This window comes from Lycium ferocissimum, chromosome 10, assembly GCF_029784015.1.
Source record: "Lycium ferocissimum isolate CSIRO_LF1 chromosome 10, AGI_CSIRO_Lferr_CH_V1, whole genome shotgun sequence".
In the NCBI taxonomy this organism is placed as follows: domain Eukaryota; kingdom Viridiplantae; phylum Streptophyta; class Magnoliopsida; order Solanales; family Solanaceae; genus Lycium; species Lycium ferocissimum.
The window spans coordinates 59,918,000-59,940,378 of NC_081351.1; the positions used below are offsets into that span (position 1 = coordinate 59,918,000).

At 36.3% G+C, this 22,379-nt stretch overlaps 1 protein-coding gene and 1 pseudogene across 1 annotated transcript; both read left to right on the forward strand.

The window, feature by feature from the left end:
• Positions 1–608: 608 nt before the first annotated feature.
• LOC132034435 (glucan endo-1,3-beta-glucosidase, basic) lies at positions 609–3,020 on the forward strand. The gene is made up of 2 exons (XM_059424784.1): positions 609–768; positions 1,721–3,020. The coding sequence occupies exons 1-2, from the start codon at positions 678–680 to the stop codon at positions 2,740–2,742; spliced, it is 1,113 nt and encodes a 370-aa protein (XP_059280767.1). The 5' UTR covers positions 609–677; the 3' UTR covers positions 2,743–3,020.
• A 1,571-nt stretch (positions 3,021–4,591) lies between these two features.
• Positions 4,592–6,463, forward strand: LOC132032465 (glucan endo-1,3-beta-glucosidase, basic vacuolar isoform-like; annotated as a pseudogene).
• Positions 6,464–22,379: the final 15,916 nt, after the last annotated feature.

The window sequence follows — 22,379 nt, forward strand, 5'->3', positions numbered from 1 at the left end:
ATGCCATATTCACTAAGTCTTCACGATCGAGAAACCCTTTTTTTCCCTCAAATAAATGAAGTAAAAAGTCAGCCACGTGGGTAAAAATTTATCAAATATTCAAGTGTTAATATCAAATCATTGAATGCAAGATTGTCTTTCATACACACATTTGTTACTTAACTATGGTCGCATGCGTGCTATGTATTCTTTCATTTTAATTTTAGCGATCAAAGTTAAATTGTTTAATTTAATGTAGACAACTGATGCGAGTAAATATTTACCGCAAATGTGGAGAAACTATAAGACGAACTATCGCGAATTTTATAATTAGCTGTAACTTGGAACGATAATTAGTTAGCAATTCCTCAGTGGCATTGTTTGTGGCGGATGAAAGAAACTAGTCGTAACAAGCTTATATTTTCTTTTATAAAGTCAAGGTAGTAATTAAGGCACCTTTGGATCAAGTATCAAACGTGTACATCATCAAGCTCATTTTCTTTTTTCCACACAAAGATCAAGTTGACCAAGAAAGTTAGAACTCTATACATGGACATATGAATTACCAGGTCACCTGGCGGCTCTTAACAAAATAATAATAATATTCCACTTGAATATTATACTCATGGATGTCTCACTATAAATAGCTCGAAATTCATCTTAGTTTCAACCAACTAACCTTCTTCTCATCAATCATCATGGCTACCAGCTCATGTAAACATACTACTACTCAAATGGCTGCTATCATGCTTCTCGGATTACTTTTTGCCAGCAGCATTGACATAGCAGGTTTCTGGTTAAATACTTGAATATCCGACTCAAAAATATTTTCTTACCACTTTTGTATGCAAAATCTAAATGTAGTTGATAGTTATCTGCTTATTTTTTAGTGTCAAATTACTTGTATGTATCTTTTCCCATATTAACTTGCACAATTTTCATTTGGACGTAAGTCATCCCGGTAGACCTCACAAGCTTTTCCAATTTGAGGGGTGGTAGAGGCGGATCCAACATTTGAACTTTACGGGTTAATGTTCGGTATTTTGCCATTGCGTATTTGATTTATTGGGCTCGAAATATATTGTTTGTATTTGTTTAGTGAATTTTGGACACATAAATAGGGTCAGAGCTGAAGCTACTGAATTCGGAAGAACTATAAGGCTACGGCACCTCATTTGAACCCAGTTTTATATATAGGGAAAATACATTTATGAGTAATAATCCATCAAAATTGTACTCCCTCCGGTTCATAATAAGTGTCCACTTAGCCTTTTTATTTTGGTTTAAAATAAGTGTTCACTTACATAATCAAGAAAGAATTAATTTTATTTTTTCAGATTTGCCCTTAGTAAGTGCTAAGTGACTGGATCCCAATGTGTCAAGTTAATAGCAATATGAAAATTTTAATTAAGGGTAGTTTAATCAAAATACTTATTTCTTTCTAGGAGTTAATATTTTCTTAAAGTTTGTGCTAAAGGCTAAGTTTTTTTTGAACCGGACGGAGTTGAAAATAATAGATTTGAACACATAACTTTAAAAAATTGAGTTCAATGTGAAGTACCTTAAAGATTGAATTCACATGGCTTAAATCCTGAATCCGTCTATGCCTACAACATAGTATATACAACGTTTGCCTATAATATATCTACTATATCTGCCCCTGGGAAGGGGACCTACCATGTCTATTGGAATTCCATAATTGGTTAAGTTTCTAACACCATTTCTAATTCTTATTGAGCAGGGGCTCAATCGATAGGTGTTTGCTATGGAATGATGGGGAACAACTTGCCAAATCATCAGGAAGTTATACAGCTCTACAAGTCAAGAAACATAGGAAGACTGAGGCTTTATGATCCAAATCATGGAGCTTTACAAGCCTTAAAAGGATCCAACATTGAAGTTATCCTAGGACTTCCCAATTCAGATGTCAAACACATTGCTTCCGGCATGGAACATGCAAAATGGTGGGTACAAAAGAACGTTAAAGATTTCTGGCCAGATGTTAAAATTAAGTACATTGCTGTTGGGAATGAAATCAGCCCCGTCACAGGCACATCATACCTTACCTCATTTCTTATTCCTGCTATGGTAAACATTTATAGAGCAGTTGGGGAAGCTGGTCTGGGAAACAACGTCAAAGTCTCAACATCAGTAGACATGACCTTGATAGGCAACTCTTATCCACCATCACAGGGTTCGTTTAGGAACGATGCTAGGTGGTTTACTGATCCGATTGTTGGATTCTTAAGGGACACACGTGCTCCTTTGCTCGTTAACATTTACCCTTATTTTAGCTATTCTGGTAATCCAGGACAGATTTCTCTTCCCTATGCTCTTTTTACAGCACCTAATGTGGTTGTACAAGATGGTTCACGCCAATATAGAAACTTATTTGATGCTATGTTGGATTCCGTGTATGCTGCAATGGATCGATCAGGAGGGGGTTCTGTAGGAATTGTTGTGTCAGAGAGTGGATGGCCATCTGCTGGTGCATTTGGAGCCACAACAGACAATGCAGCAACTTACTTGAGGAACTTAATTCAACATGCAAAAGAGGGTAGTCCAAGAAAGCCTGGACCCATTGAGACTTACATATTTGCCATGTTTGATGAGAATAACAAGAATCCAGAGTTGGAGAAACATTTTGGATTGTTTTCCCCCAACAAGCAGCCAAAATATAACCTCAACTTTGGAGTTTCTGATAGAGTTTGGGACATTTCTGCTGAAACTAATACTACTGCTTCTCTCATAAGTGAGATGTGAGAAGATACACTTGGAATCTCTTTACATGAGTAATGCTTGAATGGAAAGCTTAGCACCAGCAACAAAATTTATTCTTTATGCAAATGTTTTTGTATGAGACACTAAATAATATTGCTCTGTCTAGTAAGTCCTCATGGATTGCTAACCAGAGACGATGCAACTCTGAGTGGTGTTTTAAATTCCTTTTCTTTGTGATATTTGTAATTTGGCAAGAATATTTTTGTATGTTTTTAAATTTCATACACCATCAACTACATCATTTCCATGTTTGATCAGAATCAGATCTGTTAATTGCAAAGATTAATTGTTATCAATTCATGTCTTTATCGTTTGACTCGATCATTTTGTAAGGCATAAATTTGAGCTTACCCTTAAGGGTGACACGCAACTGATCTTTCTGTAATCCCATGTCTCTGTTGTTAACCCTTACCTAAATTCGAGATAGTTCAAAAGGCATTCACATCAATGTTGGAGCAGCTCAGTGATTCAAAGTTCTACCTTACATAATAAGATATTTCGCGTCTATAAAATGGAAAAACAATGTCGCGCCACAAATTTCTCTCTAGTTCTAGCCAACTGAATCTTTCATGTCTCTAATAATTATCCTTTTACTCGTAGTTTCTCTCTATCAATTTGATCCATCGAATCACTTTGTCATAATTCAACCAATTGAGCTATTAACTCGTCTTAATAATCAAGTTTCTCAAATAAAAAAGGAAGAAACAAACCCTGGAACCAGACCACGTATGTCTGAAGAAAGGTGTTGCAAATATATCACCCAAAGTAACTTATAAAGGTTTTCAACTACTTCACTTATTGCCTTAAAACTTTGAATTGATCAATAGCTACTTATATTTTTCTCAGCCCCTTGAGAAGCATTAGTCGTGATGCATGCAGCTCATAGACTAAAAGAAGCATTAGTCGTGATGCATGCAGCTCATAGACTAAAAGAAGCATTAGTCGTGATGCATGCAGCTCATAGACTAAAAGATACATTTAGTACAAAGATACCAAATGAATTTCTTTGAAATCTTTTTAGAATTGTAAGGTCGTATAACAGAGAAGGAAAACAGAGGAGGAATGAGTACACCGTTGCTCATCCAACTTTGAGTTTATCACAAAAAAGTTACTTTTCTACTTTTTGCTGCATAAAGTTCATCTAACTCTGTTCAGATTAACTAGTAAATTTCACTTGAATTTTATATTCTGTACCAGAAATATGACATGCTACTCACAATAGTTAGTTAGCTTAATAAAACATATTAAATGTAAATTAGTTAACTTGGCCAAAGTCATATTTTCGGTACAAAATATAAAGATTAAAGTGAGATTTACTTTTGGTTAACTTTGACCAAAGTTAGATAATTTTTGTGTGACGAAAAATAGAAAAGTGATTTTTGTGTGATAAACTTTAAGTTGGATGACTATAATGTGACACAAAATAGAAAAGTGACTTTTGTGTGCTAGATCCAAAGTTGAAAGATCACTGGTGAGATAAATAATGGACTAAATTATAAACTTAAAATATTTTTATCGATAATACTATATGGCCTTCTCTCGGCGAGCAGCTCTCTTTAAATAGTAAGTTCAAAAATCCATCCAAAGATATCATTATAATTAACTTTAAAGTCGATCTTGATTGCTGCCTCTGCAAAAAAGCCGCCAATAAAATAAAACTTATCGAAAGAAAAAGCAGCCACTAAAATATTGAATTTTAGTAAGTGCCAAAGCGCTTCCAATAATACTTAGTTGCAAGCTTGGGCCTGCAGCTTGCTTCGGAGCTACCAGATATCGCATATTTCTAAGTATATCTCTTAGTACCTCACTAATCTTTAGAATAATTACAATTTACATACGGTAAATATATCTCTTATAATTCTTCCCTTGAAGAGAAAGTTTTTATCAGTTGTAATGTTAATTAAGTAGAAATTCCTCTATGGTAAAGAAATTAAACTTATAACTATATATAAGTTTGGTAAAGTCGGTTGAACTTGTACATCGTCAAACTCATCTTTCTCTTTTGTAAATGATCAAGTTGATGTACAGACATATGAATAAACAGTGATCCTGGCCGCTGTTAACTTCATTAGCCTAAGAAGAGCAAAAAACAATATGCGACTCAGGATATTATATTCAAGGCTACTATATGTCTCAATATAATTAGCTCGAAGTTCATCTTAGTTTCTACTTTCTACCAACAACCCTTCTCCAATGGCTCCAATCGCACTGCTAGGATTACTACTTGTTGCCAGCAGCATTGAGATAGCAGGTTCTCTCTCCCTCCCAACAAAAATTTGCTGAAACTAAACCTTTAAATTTCCTAGTGAATAATATAGTCTTAACATCTTGTGCTTGCAAAATGTGCTTTTAGTTGATAGTTATTTGCTTGTTTTTCATATCAAACTTGTGTAATTCTAACACCATTTCTAATTCTTATTGAGCAGGGGCTAATGAATCAATAGTTGTTTGCTATGGACTGCTAGGAAACAACTTGCCATCACATGACAAAGTTGTACAACTCTACAAGTCAAGAAACATAACACGACTGAGGCTTTATGAGCCAAATCATGGAGCTTTACAAGCCTTAAGAGGCTCAAACATTGAAGTTATGCTAGGAGTTCCCAATTCAGATGTCAAGCATATTGCTGCCAGTGGGGAAATTTCAAGATTGTGGGTAATGAAAAATATTTGAGCTTTCTATCCAGATGTTAAAATTAAGTACCTCGTTGTTGGAAATGGAATAAGCCCTTTCACGGGCACATCTGATCATCATACCTCATATGTTAATTATAATTCACTTTATTATGCTGGTTCGGGGTACAGCGTCAATGTCACAACTTCTATAGACATGTCATTATGGGAACCTCTTATCCAACATCTCAGGGTTCATTTAGGAACGAAGCAAGGTTGTTTCTTGATCCAATTGCTGAGTTTTTAAGGAATACAAATGCACCTTTGCTCGTTAACATTTACCCTTATTTTAGCTATTCTAGTAATCCAGGGCAGATTTCTCTCCCCTATGCTCTGTTTACTGCACCTAATGTGGTGGTACAAAACGGTTCATTCCAATATAGGAACTTATTTGATGCAATGTTGGATTCTGTGTATGCTGCCCTCGATCAATTATCAGGACGAGGCTTTATGGAGGTTGTTGTGTCTGAGACCGGGTGGCCATCTGATGGTGCATTTGCAGCCACAACAGACAATGCAGCAACATACTTGAGGAACTTAATTCAACATGTAAAAGAGGGTACTCCAAGAAAGCCTGGACCTATTGAGACCTATATATTTGCCATGTTTGATGAGAATAACAAGAACCCTGAACTGGAGAAACATTTTGGATTGTTTTCTCCCAACAAGCAACCCAAATATCAACTCAATTTTGGAGTTTCTGCTGAAACTAGTGTCACTGCTTCTCTCAAAAGTGATGTGAGAAGAGACTCTTCAAATCTCTGACTAAGTATTACTTGGATGGAAAACTTGGAACAAGAGAATATGTTCTTTTTGCCATCATCTTTTTACGAGACATTAAAATTACTTTGAGTGGCGTTATAACTTCCTTTATTTCTTTGTGATGTTGGTCATCCGGCAGCAACATTGGTAAGTTTGTAAATTTCAAGCACCATCAATTACCTAACCAGATACCCAAATGATATATTGGCCACAAAATATTCACTTTTGAGCCTATTTTAACTAGTATTGGGGCTTACATCATATTCCATGTTTGACTAGATAGGGATTTGGTCATTGAAAAGAATTTGCGTTTATCAATTCGCGTCTTTACCATTTAACTGATTATTTAATCTTCGGAAAAGTTTATCAATTCGCGTCTTTACCATTTAACTGATTATTTAATCTTCGGAAAAGGGTCAAATATACCCCTGTACTATCAAAAAAGGGTCAAATATATTCCTCATTATAATTTTAGCTGCCATTATACTTTCGGTCAAAATATACATTATAATTTGGCACCCATTCGCCCTTAATTTTAACGAGGGACACGTGTCAAGCTTAGAATCAAATGACTCACCCCCAATTTTGAAATACCCGATTCATCTAGAAACCCACTCGTTTAACCCAACCCGACCCGACTCATTTTCATCTTTTTCTTCTCTTTTGTGGCCGAAGAAAAGGGTATATCCGGCAATATTCCATCTTATAGCACATGCGCTTTTAAATTCCTTCAATAAAGAACTGAAGATCATACCAAGAAATCTAATGAGTTCAAAAGGTTGTGGCATTAGAAATCTATACAGTGACTGCAAGTGAACAGTCTTGGACTTCTTAGCATATGTAGTATGGAAGCTAGATTTAATTTATTAAATAGCAAGGCTCTGAGAGACAGCGCATCCTTGACCACCCATAGTGATGAAGATTTTCTCTTCAGACAAAAGGCATGGTTAACATTAAGTGAATTTGCAGTATGAATAATACCTAACTTAAATGTTACCACTGTGAAGGTGGATTTCTTTTTGAAATATTGACGAGAGATGCGATGATGAGATCTCCATCTGGCGAATTATTGCTCATGTCACAGTGAGGCATTATATGGAAGATGGAGGATTGCCGAAGATATTATTTTTTCCGGCCATAAAAGAGAAGAACAAGATGAAATGGGCGGGGTCGGGTTAACCAGGTGGGTTTATAAAGGATAGGTTATTTAAAATTGGAGATGTGTAATTTGATTTTAAGCTTGACACGTGATCCTCCGTTAAAATTAAGGACATATTTGTGTCAAACAATGATGTGAAGGGTATATTTGGACCGAAAGTATAACAATTAGGTATATATATACCGAATGTATAACGAGGGTATATTAACCTTTTCTGATAGTACAGGGATATATTTGATCCTTTTTCTTTTAATCTTTAACTAGTGTACACGACCGCGCTTCGCGCAGTCAGGAGAACCAATCGAAATACACCAAAAAATGAATGTCACTTTTGTTAAAAAAAAAAAAAAAAACAATTTAAACTAATCAAACACCTTTTCAAGATTCTGATCATCTTTTTAGAGTTTTTTCCAACATTTCCTTAAAATTATGGGACAAAGATATTTTGAGAAACATAAATAATCCACTAAAACCAGCATATGTAAATTTGAATAAGAGAAACAAAAAATAAGAAGTTAATAAAAAGGAGAATAAAGGTAATGTATCCTTTCCGTTCTTCATTTAAGACATTTTTCTTCATATGAATGATTAAATACCCATTATTGTTGCCTGTTGGATCAAATTTCTAGTTTCTACTAATTTTCTAATTTCTAGTTTCTAATATAGCTAGTATTTTTTCTTTTTCTATAACCCTCTCCCCCTCCCCCTCCCCCTCCCCCACCCTCTTCCGGAGCTTGCCCTTTTAGTTCCATTGGTGATTCGAACCCACAACCTTCGGGTTAGAAATTGAGAGTGTTTACTATCTGCGCAACCCCCTCTTATCTCTAATGTAGCTATTGTGCTATGAACAATAAGTTTTTCCTGATCTTCTCAATTTTTATATACTGCTAAGATAAAATCATACATTCTTCTCTTTTGTGTCCAGTCTATATTTTTTTTCAGTTAATAATGTAGCACAGATCCAAAAATCTACATGAACTGAAAAGTCATATTCTGGAGCCACGTAATGCCATCATTAACACATATCAATAAACATTAATTACAGGGAAGAAGGCTATTTGGTACAAGAAGGAAACTAAAAAAAAGAAATTACAACTCTAAAGAAAAAACAATTTTGCTAATTTCTTTTGGGATCTATAATGTCTATGTTCAAGTGGATTTTTTGCAGAGGTCATAAAATTCTCCCCCCTATAATTCATTCTCATTAAAATAAACTTTTTTCTCAACTGGACTGCCTATCATAGGCTTGATTTGCTTTTATATTCCTAGAAAAATTACAAGTTAACATAAGTCAAATTAAAATTTAGAACAAATTATGTATATATTGTATGTAGGAGGAAAACATGCAAAAAGGATACATCTTAAGTAGCTTACCTTTCAGATAAAGATTTTCCGCCTCGAATTTGGATTCTTGTCAGTTTATCTTCATCACCCAAAATATTATTTTCTTCAGACACACCTAGATAAGAAAATTTACAATATTATCGTTAAGGTGACATGAGAAGTCAAACAATAAGGTGGAAGAAGTTGAGAAACATAAAGGATTTTAATTTTTTTTTTAAAATACAAATATGTTAGTAAGAAATTAAAAAATAATAGGCCAGAATTGGAAAAGCTAAAAGACCAAATGTATTTAAAGGTAGTTTTTATTCATAATTAGAGACCTTTGGTCTAACATAATACCTTTAACCTTCTATTTCTATTAAATGTTAATAATGATATTAATTATTATTACAAGATATTTTAAAATAAGGTAAACCATATATGAGGAAGAAAAACAGATCTTGTAGTAGATAACGATAAAAAATGATTTAAACATGGAAAACAAAAACAGTAAATCTTCTATTGCTAGTCCTATGACATGCCATTTGCAAAAAGTTTTTCTTAGATTTTCGTGGCTACAAACTCTCTTGGATACACGTTATTAGAAGAGATTACTGTATGAGTATTGTATGTAGTTTACCGAGTAAACAATTATTTTCCTCCATTTGTTGTCATTGCAACGTGCTATGTTGTTGATTTTCTGTATGATAAACATTGCCATAACTGTTTGTATTTGAGAAATGCACTCCTCAAAGGCGCAGAACAAAGAAGAGAACAACTTCACGTTATCCATAAGATCAAGATAATTGTCAAATAATTATAACCAAGGAAAAAAACGAAAAGTGCATAAGATCTTTTTAAAAAATCAAAGCAGTTACGTGATTTTTCTCTTCACTTTTCAAATGTGCTAATTATTAGAGGGTAAGATTCAAACTCAAATTGAAAAAAAAGATGGACGAAGAAGAAGAAAGAGAGCATGACATTATATATGCATATTTATGAAATCATATATTTGTCAATGAAAATTAGGTAAACAATAAACAAAATCGTCATGAAATTGAGCAAAAAATTGAATGGAATTAGCATTGGTGTGCATACACATAGATAAATAATCTAAGAATATGTAAAACTCACACGTAGAAACTGCTACAATTATAGGGACAAGAGAGTCCAACGATCTGTGTAAAACTTTTAGGAAGCAAATCGAACTTTTCTAAATTGCGAGAACGAAAAACTATTTGCTTGAACCCTCCAAATGCTACTTGAAATGATATCTAAAGGACTACTCCATTTTATTTCTTCATGGAGGAAATGAAAGGTTGGAGTAGTAAATATATATCGGGACTTTTCAGTTTTTTTACAATAAAGAATAGGAATAAGTAGAGTAGTAAATTTTGAAACATTTAAGTTCTTTACAATAAAGAATAGAAATAAATGGATGAGTAACAATTGATACATTTATTCTTGAACAATAAAAAAATAAAAAATAGTAGGGGAAAAGGCAAAAAATGAAAAAATAAATAAAGATAAATAAGATCCTTGGCCAAAGATAAGCGCCACATCAATCTTCTTTAACCTAGTTTTATAATATATATACAGATATGACATAATTTTCTGTTTAACTTATTTTAAAACTTCAAAAGTAGCCCAAAGTCTACTTGATTCATTTTCCACGGTAATAATTACTCTAAATGCATCTATTTAACTTTTCCCGTTGTAATATATAATCTATTAAACTTTTCCCGTTGTAATATATATACCAACCTAACTTTTTATTTTCCACTATAGTTAGTTATTATATAGAAATATTATTTACCATTAATAATTATAAAGATTTCTATTATTTGTGGACAATACATTTTTTGTAGCTACCTTATTTTAAAAAAACCAGAGAGTCTAAATATAACTATTGAGCTTTTCCTCTTCCACACTATACTATTAGTTCTTATTAGATATATATTAAAATAATCATTTTTTATTTTTATGGCATAAAACCTTTTATCATTCTTTTATAATTGCTCATTTGTTACTTATTATGTTTTTTTGAGCACAATATATAACAAAAATATTTTTATACTTTTTTGCAATGAAGGAGAACGGCAATCCTATATCACCAAAAAATTATTTTTCAGAACAACTATCCCGTATCACCATTTTTTCAACAAAAGCCATACTAATTTGGAGAAGCAACTTTGAGTCTTAGTATTCAACTAAAGCAACTTTTAAGTCTTAAATTATAGGTAGTTCATCTATAACAAATAATTTTCATACCTCTAAATGTTGTGTATCTAATTAGCAAAATTTATATTATAAAATCTCCATATGATTCGATATCTGAGAAATTAAATAGGTGCACGAACGTATAACTTCAAGTTGAATCATCTCGGATAATAAAATGGATTGTAGTTTAAATGTCAAATACCTTATTGGAATCGCGTTTGACTTAAGCGAATTAACTGAAGTCTGAAATCTTCGACAGCCCTTTGCATCCATCAATTGTGCTTCTGCAACCTCTTCTTCAAATTTTTTCACAGTATAAATTGAAATTAGAAAAGAAAATGAAGTATATTAAATTAAATCAGCTTACCTCGTGCGATATCCGACATTCGTCAAGTGAAATTTCATGTAAGAAAAGTAATCTACTAAAAAATAAGTGCTTTGTAGTCCAAATAAAATTCATTCATTTTTCCTCTTTCTTTCATTATTTATACTACGTCAGGGAGGGAGTATTTCTTTAACAATTGACCGTTGGATTTCTTTTACATATAAACTTTAGAATTCTAGCTCACTATAAAAACTGGTGAGGCTTTAGGAAGAAAACGGTAGTTTGAGTTGGGGGCTCCATAATGGAAGTAACAGTTGTTTCATTAGTAAGGACTCTTAAAAATATTAATATCAAATAAATGGAAAATTATGCACGATTTTCCACAATTAGTAGTGTAGATTCTTGTGAACTTTTCATTAGCCACGTACAATTCAAGAAGGCTTTTCAATTGTCCATAATTAGTTTCATTAATTGTTGCAACATTAGATTTGTCATTGGAAGAAAAAAACTTAAGCACATCTATTGTGAAGTTGAGAAGATATTCAAGTAAATTCCTACTCAAAAGAGGAAAGAAATAAAAGGAAACTTTTTTTCTTTGTTGGTTTTCGAGTGTGATTGGGATTTAAATTCTTTCTAAGAAAGGATTAGACCTAGTAGTATAAATAAATGCTAGTTAGGATTTATTAAGTAGAACATAGTTACTAAGAGTATTCAATCTTGTAACTTACTTTCTCCCTTGATATTAATACAAGTGCCGGCCATTCTCCGTGGACTAGGATCACATCGATCCGAACCACGTTAATTACTGTATTTTTATCGTTTCCGCACTAACAATTGGTATCAAGAGCTTACAGGTCGTGAGATCTAGGAGACAAGGAGATTATGGCATCTATGAAGTTTGAGGTAGCGAATTTTGGTGGGCAAAGTAATAACTTCAACATCTAGAAGATCAAGATCATGGCGTTGTTACGAAGAGAAGGATCAGTCTATGCTTTGGACGACTCGTATCCCAAAAATACGAAAGAGGCGGAGAAGCAGAAGATTAAGATGGATGTGTTATAGCGCAATTCAATTATCCTTATCAGACAACATGTTATGTGAATTCAGTACCGAGAAGTTTGTGGAAGAAACTTGAAGATCTCTACCAGAAGAAATCAGTAGCAACTAGAATGTTGTTATGGCAGCATTTACACACCTTCAAGATGAAGACAGGTACAACTTTACAGGATCATCTTGATGCTTTTAATAAATTGCCTATGGATCTTACTCATGCTGATGTTAAAGTGGGAGATGATGAACTAGTGTGCACTCTACTATTTTCATTATCACCGGCGTACAAAGACGTAGTTAATTCAATGATGTACAGTAAGGAGGTGGTTACGTTACAGATGATATGACATGCATTGAATTCGGATGAATTAAGAAAGAATATCAACAATGGTGAGAAAGAGGAACATGGTGAGGGCTTGACGGTTAGATGTCGCTCGAGCCAAAGAGGGAGAGGCAAATCAGTAGCTAGGTCAAAGTCTAGGAAAATGGTGAGTAGGAAGGATGCTGAATGTTAGGGTTGTCATCAAAAGGGTCACTTTGAGAGGGATTGTCCAAATAAGAAGGTTGATAAAACAATAACCAGTGCATCTACGATTCAGGTAGCTCAGACATCTGGAGAAGATTATGTGCTAACTGCTTCAACAGATGACATTCAAACACACAAGTGGATTTTAGATTCAGCTTGTACCTTTCACATGTGCTTTAGAAAAGATTGGTTTACTAGCTACGAGCAGACGAGTGGGATTTGTATTTATGGATAACGATGTAGTATGTGAAATAGCAGGCATTATGGTTCAGCCCGTATACAGTGTCATGACGGCATCATAAGAACATTGTCTAATGTTTGACATGTTCCTGATATGAAAAAGAATCTAATCTCTCTTAGTACTATTGATAAGCTCGGATACAAACATACAGGTGAAGGTGGAATCTGCAAGGTGACTAAGGGTTCTCTGGTTATGTTAAAGGCCAAACTGGAGGGTGGTCTTTTGTTACACCACGAAAAATCCCCGTTAGCCTACAGTGAATAGACTAACGAAGGGCATGACGTATACGATGTTTGGACAAGTAAGAAATAGTCTTTAATGGTCCTAATTAAGATTTCCAAAGACATTCGAGATAAGAGAAGAATGTTGCTAAGGAAAGCAAGTCATATGTGATGTGTCGGGCAAGAATTTTGAGTATCGAGTTAATGAGAGTTTAATGATGCTTTGAGGAAGAGTTATAACATCCCTTAGATTGGTATTGAAGTGTTAAGAAGGTTCCATAAGGATTGGAGAACAAACGAGACGACGGAAACAACTTCGGTGAAACTGTGGGTTTCACGACCATGTTCCATGGTTAGCAAAGTGTTCCACGGACCACGGAAGGGTCCGTGGAAGTCCCAGCAGAAATGTTGATTGGCTGGTCGTGAACCACGACCAGTTCCACGACCCGTATAATGTTCCACGGACCGTGGAAGGGTCCGTGGAAGTCCCGACGGCGAACTTAGTTCAATTATATAATGATGTTCCCACTTCATTTATTTCATTCCACACACTTCTTCATCTCTCTCAAGACCTCTAGAACATTCCATAAACTTCATCCATAAGAATTCAAGGAAAATTTATGATCAACTTCATCAAACCAACAAGAATCAAGATTGTGAAACTCATTAAAGTCAAGAAATTCCAAGAGAAGTGAATTAGGGTTTTTGGTGCAAGAAGAGTATTCCATTCAAGACTTATTCTTCCAATATCTAAGGTAAGTTTTATGGCATTTTCATGGTGTTTGAAGTATTGTAAGGTTGAAACACTTGAATGGTAGAAGAAAATGGGAAATGGGTCATAAATATGGCAATAGTGTCACTTTTGAATAGAAGCTTGGATTGAATTGTGGATATTGGTATGTAGTGATTATGAATATGTTATGAATGATATCTAGAGCATAAAATAAGTATTATATATGAAGAAACATGATATTGAACCATGATCATGATTTTGGATAATCGAAGGGAAATTGTGAAATGCGAATAATGTAAGTGAATGGGAATTGTTGTTTATGGTATTGTGATTGTTGTTATGAATGATTGAGAATTGATATGGAATATGGAGGAAGTCGTATAAACAAAGGAAATGCTGCCCAATTTTCTCTAGCTTTAGTCATGAATGCTAAGCTATCCATTCTCTAATGTTAGTATGCACTCCAATGAAGGTAGAAACGTGAGCATTGAAGAAGCACGTGCAAGGGATAGAATAATTAAATGACAAAGGTATGTGAGGCTAAACCTTTCTTTCTATGGCATAAATCTTATGACATGAATTTCCTTCTTCTTCATGAATCTCCTATCTTCAAGAAAACTAAGAGTCCTTGTTCATGAATAGCCTTATGAGATATGAGATATACTATGAGTACGATAATGATGATGATAAGCTTAAGTCTAAAGATTCTAGAGTTCATGATATGATGTTCCCACAAGCTAGTGGTGTTAACTATGATCTAGTGATGTTTTCCTGGCGTGCGCTCACCTTAAAACGCTAGTCCCTCCAAGGTGAGATATGACGATTATGATCACTCCATAACACGATCGGGGATTCACGACCTTATGTCACCCCGACATAGCTATAGTCGCCTTCAAGTCCTAATGTATGATTTGATGGTATATATATATATATATATATATATATATATATATATATATATATATATATATATATATATATATATAATGATGCTAAGTTATGATAAAGTCATGATATGCCTATAAGATAATTAATAATGATAAGTCTATGATATGTGTGATGATGTTTAGCTTATAATATACCTATGAAATGTATGATGATGAGTATATGACGATGTGATTTCCACCGCGCCTAATTGGCCGAACATGTCACCGCTAAGGCGGGCTGCTTGTGATTCCACCGTGCCTAATTGGCCGGACATGTCACCGCTACGGCGGGCTGCTATGATTTCACCACGCCCAGAAGGCCGGACACGATCACCACTAGTGGGCTACATATGATGGTTACCCGGACGCGGGTTAACGATAATGATGTATGAATGGTATGATGATGTATGTATGATAAGATGATGTACATGCTATGGTAACTCATATGACATGCTACGCATGATTTATGTATAAAAATGTACCCATTCAAAGAGTACGGAGGTTATGTCTTCATCTTATGACTTATGATTTCCTTATTATGTTTATTTCATTCCTGCCTTACATACTCAGTACAAAGTTCGTACTGACGTCCGTTTTCTTTGGACACCGTGTTCGTGCCCACGGGTAGACGGGGAGGTGATCCGGACTCGTAGAGCAATTAGGCGGCGAGAGCACTCCACTTTTCCGGAGGTGCCATTGACTATTCTTTTGGTACATATGTATGTATTCATGTTTTGGGCATGACGGGGTCTTGTCCCGTCCATATGTCTAGTACTCCAGTAGAGGCTCGTAGATACGCAGGGTGGGTAGTATTGTCCCACAGTCTTTCATGTATATGCATGTGTACATATATTATTTTGATAAGTGATGGACCGATGCTTATAAAAGCAAATATGTTTTAAATGCTATTAGTTTCTATGATTATGAGTGTATATTATGAATGAGAGCAGATGAGTAACAAAATGAGCGGTGTTTGCTGGTTAGCCCCGGATACCCGTCATGGCCCTATTCGGGTCGTGACAAAAGTGGTATCGAGAAGCGGTTCGATCTAGGAAGTGTCTACGAGCCGTGTCTAGTAGAGTCTTGTTTATGGTGTGTTGCGCGCCACGCTAATAAACAGGAGGCTACAGGGCATTTAGGAAAAATGACCATCTTTCTTCTTACTAGATCGTGCTATAGAGCCATGTTATAAGATTTTTCCCTCCTTAATGGTGCGTTTATGATTTCAGCAAAGTTAATGAAAGGAAAGCTACTGCAGCCCAGAAGGGCAAGGCAGTGATTGCAGAAAGGCTTGAACGGGGGCCATCTACGGATATGGGGGAGAGTGAACCCCAAAATAAGGCCCTATGTCGGTTTTCCCGTACCTCGCCCATTTTAGAAGATCAGAGGGGAGCCTCAACTTTAGCTCCAGCACCCCCAGTCCCTCCTCCCGATGCCTCGGGCCAAGAGATGAGACAGGCCATTCTTCTACTATCTCAGTTAGTGGCCGCTCAAGCTCAGCAGCAGGATGTGGGCCACGGTAACAGGGGTCGGAGAAAAAGAGTTAATTCTTCAGGGTTTGATCATGAGTTTAGGGGCGCTCCGAGACAGCAATTCTCCAAGCACTCAGTTCGTTCAACAACTAGCGCTCCTCCACAGTTTCCTGGACCCAGGTTTGATGGATCTACTAATTCTAGGCTGCCCCAGAGTCTCAGAGTTCCCAGTTCTCGGGTTAGGGGTGATTCAAGCCAGATAAGATCACCCGTACCGCGATGTAGTCAATGCAGGAAGTTACATTGGGGACCGTGCCGCTTGGGTTCGGATGTTTGTTATGCCTGTGCTCGGCCAGGCCATTTTAGGCGCAATTGTCCATCGCTACGTAGTAAAGATAAGGTCTGGTCTACGAGAGTGGTAGCTGGCTCTTCATCGTCAGTACGCCCTCCTAGGCGGAGGCCGCTGATAATAGCAGGAGGTGATAGAGATCAAAGAGAAATGTCCAGTCTGAGTGGATCCCAGCGCCATACTTATGCATTAGCTGGGCGACAGAATCTTGAGTATCCCTCCGATATTGTCCCAGGTATATTTTCAGTAATCTCTTATGATATGTATGCGCCAATTGATTCGGGTCCTACGCCGTCATATATTACTCTCGATGTGAATATTGTGATATATATATATATATATATATATATATATATATATATATATATATATATATATATATATATATATATATAAAATTTGAGCCAACCCAATCAATTGAGATGACTATATTTGTTAGTGACCTAGTGATAGCCAGAATCGTGATTTACAAGTAAGCTGATTGACAGTGTGGGATATATATAATATTGTGTGAAGGTATAAATATATATTGGAATTCTAGACCGACTGTGTAGAGCACTGACTTATGAGACAAGCTCTATTATTTATATCCTTTAATGGTAAGTGATCTTGTGTTCTTTGAGTTGTGTATTGTGTGTGTCCAGATATATGTCCTATTAAGGCATGGGACGTGTTTTCTTTTGGGCTATGTGTAAGTTTGGGATGGTTATGTTTACAAGAGAAACCCTGCCGAAATTTTCCCAGGAATTTAAAAGAAATTGCGGGAACCGTAGACAGAATTATCCCAAAGAGGAGAGAAGGCCAGCAATGAGTGATTGAGAACGGAGTGTATAAGGGCAATATATTCTAAAGGAAAAAGCGATACTGAGTTAAAAGTAGGATTCCTTGTTCGAGGAGTAAAGGACTGGTTATAAAAAGGGAGGTAATAAGGCAAATTGAAGAGGAAAGAATGTAGAGGAATAAGTACGGGTATAGGAGGAAGAGGAAATATACGAAGTACGCGTGCTTAAGAAAATAGTCGTGTTATGAGAAAAGGAAGACGCATCTCCTACGAATATCCTCCACTAATACAGAACGAGTAAAGTGTATAAAGGAATAAGTTGGAGAGAAAAATGTGGCCATGAATTACGAGTTTAGTAAGGCTATCAGCAACAACGAATACGGCATGATTACGATTGGTTTTGAAAACAATGTTGGGTGCAACACAAGAGTAAAAGAGTACGAGGCAATAAGGGGTATTAGTGGCGCATGAGACTTAGATCCTTGAACACAAAAATGGCAGGTTTAAGGGAAAATGCATTTTACAGTTACTATAAGTCGATTATAAGGAAGGGAGGAATAACCGGAGACGGGAAGAGAAGGGAAAGATGATGCTGTGAGTGAACTCTGGGCATCGAAGGATGGAATACGTGACATTACATGGATGGTACGGATAGCTAGATAGACTACTATCTGAGTATCCCTATGAGACAGAAGTTATTGGAGCGGACGTAGACATTGACTCATAACTGACGGTTGAGCTAAGTAAAATACATCCTTGTTGGGATTGCTATGTCGGTTGTATTACTTGATTACAAAACTACAAGATGAGTATGTTAAGACTTTATACATGAATTATCATGGCTATAAATTATGGGAAACGGCATGGACAAGATGTAGTATAGTAAGGGATATATATGGAATCAAGATTTGAAAGTGAGGAAACGGATTATATAATGGTAGAAGTAGGAACCTTAAAGGGGGGAAGCGAGTGAGGAAAATACCAGTATGCAGATTGAAACGATGAATCTTATGATGTGATAGATATAGACTCTAAAATGGAAGTGAGAGTTATGCAGAAAGGAGTCTAATAGCTAGTGAATAAATGAACAAGAATTGAGCGGGTATCTGAGACTGTACGGTAAATCATTCATCAAGGCCTCGAACAAAATGACATTGAGAGCAAATAACTCGAGGAATATTGTAAAGGATAGCGATGCCATACTGGAATAGAGGCGAGGGAAATTGAGAGTAGAATCGTTGTTAATGATATTGCTATTTATAAGTGACAATTAAGAAAAGACATAAAGTTTTCTATAATAGATTATAAGATGTGATAATCAAGGGACTAATGAAGGAGAGAAAAGAGCAGGACGAGATAAGTTACACCAGATAGATAAAAGAGTGTTGGTATGTGTGAGATACGTAAAATAGAACGGACCAAAGGAAGGGAAATTTGCGGATAAGATTAGATGTTTGTACGCGAATCGCACAAGAAAGGTTATGTAACCTGTAAGTATTTACATACCGAGAATGAAACCGATGAGATGCATAGAAAGAGGAGTAGGGGTAAATAAGAATAGTGTGTTGGTGGTACTCAAGGTCGGTTGAGGGAGAACATGGTAAATTAAGTTGAAATGTTGAGCCGGAATTATCATTAAGGACAAATAGGACGTTCACTTATTTGGATGTGATATAAGTATACGTTATATGTTCCCTACGATAGCCCTGAGAGGGGTTTAGGTTACTTACGAATTCGATAGGATCATTAAAAAGGAAGTTTTACCGGAGGAATATTACACCTGGGAACTTTCATTTTGCATCATTGTGGTCATAGCGAATTTCCAACGGCTTATCAAAGGTGTCACGACCCAACCCCGTAGGCCGTGACTAGTGCCCGAGCTGGGCACCCATACGCACTCAATAACCGAAATCAGCATACAAACAATCTATACCGACATAGAGATCATACGTGGTTCCAAACTCGTCACATACTAACATATAAAGTTTGCACAAAAGCCGTCGTAAGAATCATAATATATATAACGTAACAAAACATACATACACGCGACCGACGGGCTGGCACGGCGGATGGGCCGCCCAAACACAACTTACTCAACGTATCCGAACCGAACTGTACACAACCCACATCTATGTCTACAGACCTCTAATACAGAACAACAGAATCAGATGACGGGACAGGGCCCCGCCGTACCCTGAATAGACATGATCATATACATCGGGAGAGTATATACCCAAAATATCAGCTACTAGAACAAGGGAGCACTGCGAACAACGAGAGATGGGAATCCTACGCCGGTGGGTCACCAAAACGCGTACACGAATACGTACTGCGGGCATGAAACGCGACCCCCAAAGAAAGGGGTCGTACGGAATATGTGCGAGTATGCAAGCGAGAAATATACAATAATCAAATCGAGTCATAATCGAAACGGAAGTACGAGAAAGTAAGTACATATCCAAAAATACCAAAATGCCTCGCTTCGTTTTGGAAACCTTTACATATATATATGTACGGAAAATCAAACATATCATATAGGTGACGATTAACCAAGTAATCATAATCCGGTACGTCAAAATCACATATACACATACCGCGGTCAAGCACCCGGCGGTCGATATCACACATATACACGTACCGCGACGAGAATCCAGCGGCGACATCACATACCCACATACCGCGGTCAAGAATCCAGCGGCAATATCACATGTACGCATACCGCGGTCAAGAATCCAGCGGTTATGCCACAGCCCGCGGTCAAGTATCCAGCGGACAATATCACACATACCGGCCCGGGACTCGGCGAAAAATGTAACAACGAATGCACGGCGAGAATTATAAATAGCCATATGCATACAATTCATTATTACAACCTCAACGAGAATCCTCAAAGCGAACTATCATTTCAAAGCCAAGATAATGGTCAAATCAAATTTCCTCCGAATGTCACTCGGAACATATCAAACCGAACCTCAGAAAACATAGTTACGTACCAAAATCATGCGCATAAGATCATTAGCATAAACTTAAAAAGTAAGTAAACTAATCATATTTGAAATCGGGATAATAGTTATATCGTATCCTTTCAAAAGTCGTCAACGTACACAAAGAAAGTCGCGGGGCCCACGGAGGGGTGCCGACCCGAGCCGGCCCCGCCTATGGAAAACATAGTCATCATACATCATGGAATCATTTTTGAGCATATCGAAGCGATCCGGTCTTTGTCTGTGAAAGTTACGGACTTTCGTAGTTTTCGGAATCATTTAGGAACAAAATTCTTTTTAAAAATCAACTTTTATGCAACTTTTGAAACTTGGTCGTACGGACGACATAAAGCCCATATTTCATCATATCAAACATACGAGGACTAATAACCAAATAAGAATCACAAACATGGTCGGATCGCGAGAGTAGAATTTCCTCGAGGCTCGTATCATAGCCTTTTTACGATTTAGGCATGCCAAAAAAAGGAAAGGCCAAGCTTTACATACCTCAAACGCTCTCCGAGCTACTCCAAACTCACGCTAATGTCAAACTACGCCTCGGGCTCCCCAAGGTCTACAAATGCGTCAACGGATATCAAATATTAGCTATAGCCATTTAGGCATTTAATTCCAAATCACACTAAATTCTACAGAAATTTGGGCAGCATTTCCCCTATAAATAGGCCACCCCGAGAATTTAACTCGGCCAAATCAACAACAACAACAACAACAACAACCAACCTAGCAACATCAATAAGTAATCCGAAAGGCAATACAACAATAATAACTCTCTTTTCCATCATTCAACAACATTCATAAATCCAATTCAACGGCTTACCTTCAAGCCAACATCGACGCTTATACACTCAAATACTAACCCGAACCCATTCCAATAATATTTAAAGACATTCCAATCAATTCATACAACATTTCCAACAATCCAAAAATTGCTCCAATCTACCCGAAAACAGCCCCCAAACCCGAGAACCTCACTTTAACACATTCCTCATTTTCAAATCATGATTTGCATCAACAATTCACATTTTAGCAATGCTATTCTCATCAATATACAAATTACATCAAATGTACAATAACCTCCAAATCAGCCCATACATTTACAACATCAATCTTGAGTCATTAAAAACTCATTTCCAACATAGAATTCATTACGACAACCACTAAAACACTAAGCGACATTAATTCATTTCTTGGCACATAAATGGCCTACATTCGGCCAACATACCAACATGCACATATGGATAATTCTCATTCATTTCTTCACACTACAACCATCAACATACTATCTAGGCATTAATTCATGGCTTCAACACAACACAACACACACACACTTCACACGGCCACATACTACATACACAACCTTCATTCCAACATACCATATTTCATGATTTTCATCCATTTTAGCATACTACAACATGCATACAACCTTTATAACACATAAAACATGATTGATTCTTACCTTTCTTCCTTCAACTTCCCAATAGGCTAGGGTTTGCGATAATAGAAACTAGCGGGTTGATCGCTCCAACAACGCTTCCACGCTACTTAGGGACCACAAATTAGTGGGTTTGCATCAACAAAATATTTTTGGAGTGGCTAGAATTGGGACCTCAATTTTTGGAGGTTTGGCCGAGAGCCTCCTCTTGGTGTTCAACTTCTTGGTCTTTTTTTCTAAGTCTTGAAATGAATAAGGATGAAGTAGTTGATCATCTTGTGTGCTTATATGAAGTGCACAAGTGTCCTTGGCCCACACCATGTGTTGGAGCAATGAAAATTAAACACAAAATGGGTGGGCCAATTCCAAAAATCTACACGGCCAAATGCAAGGAAATTGCATGATTTTCAAGTTTCACTTA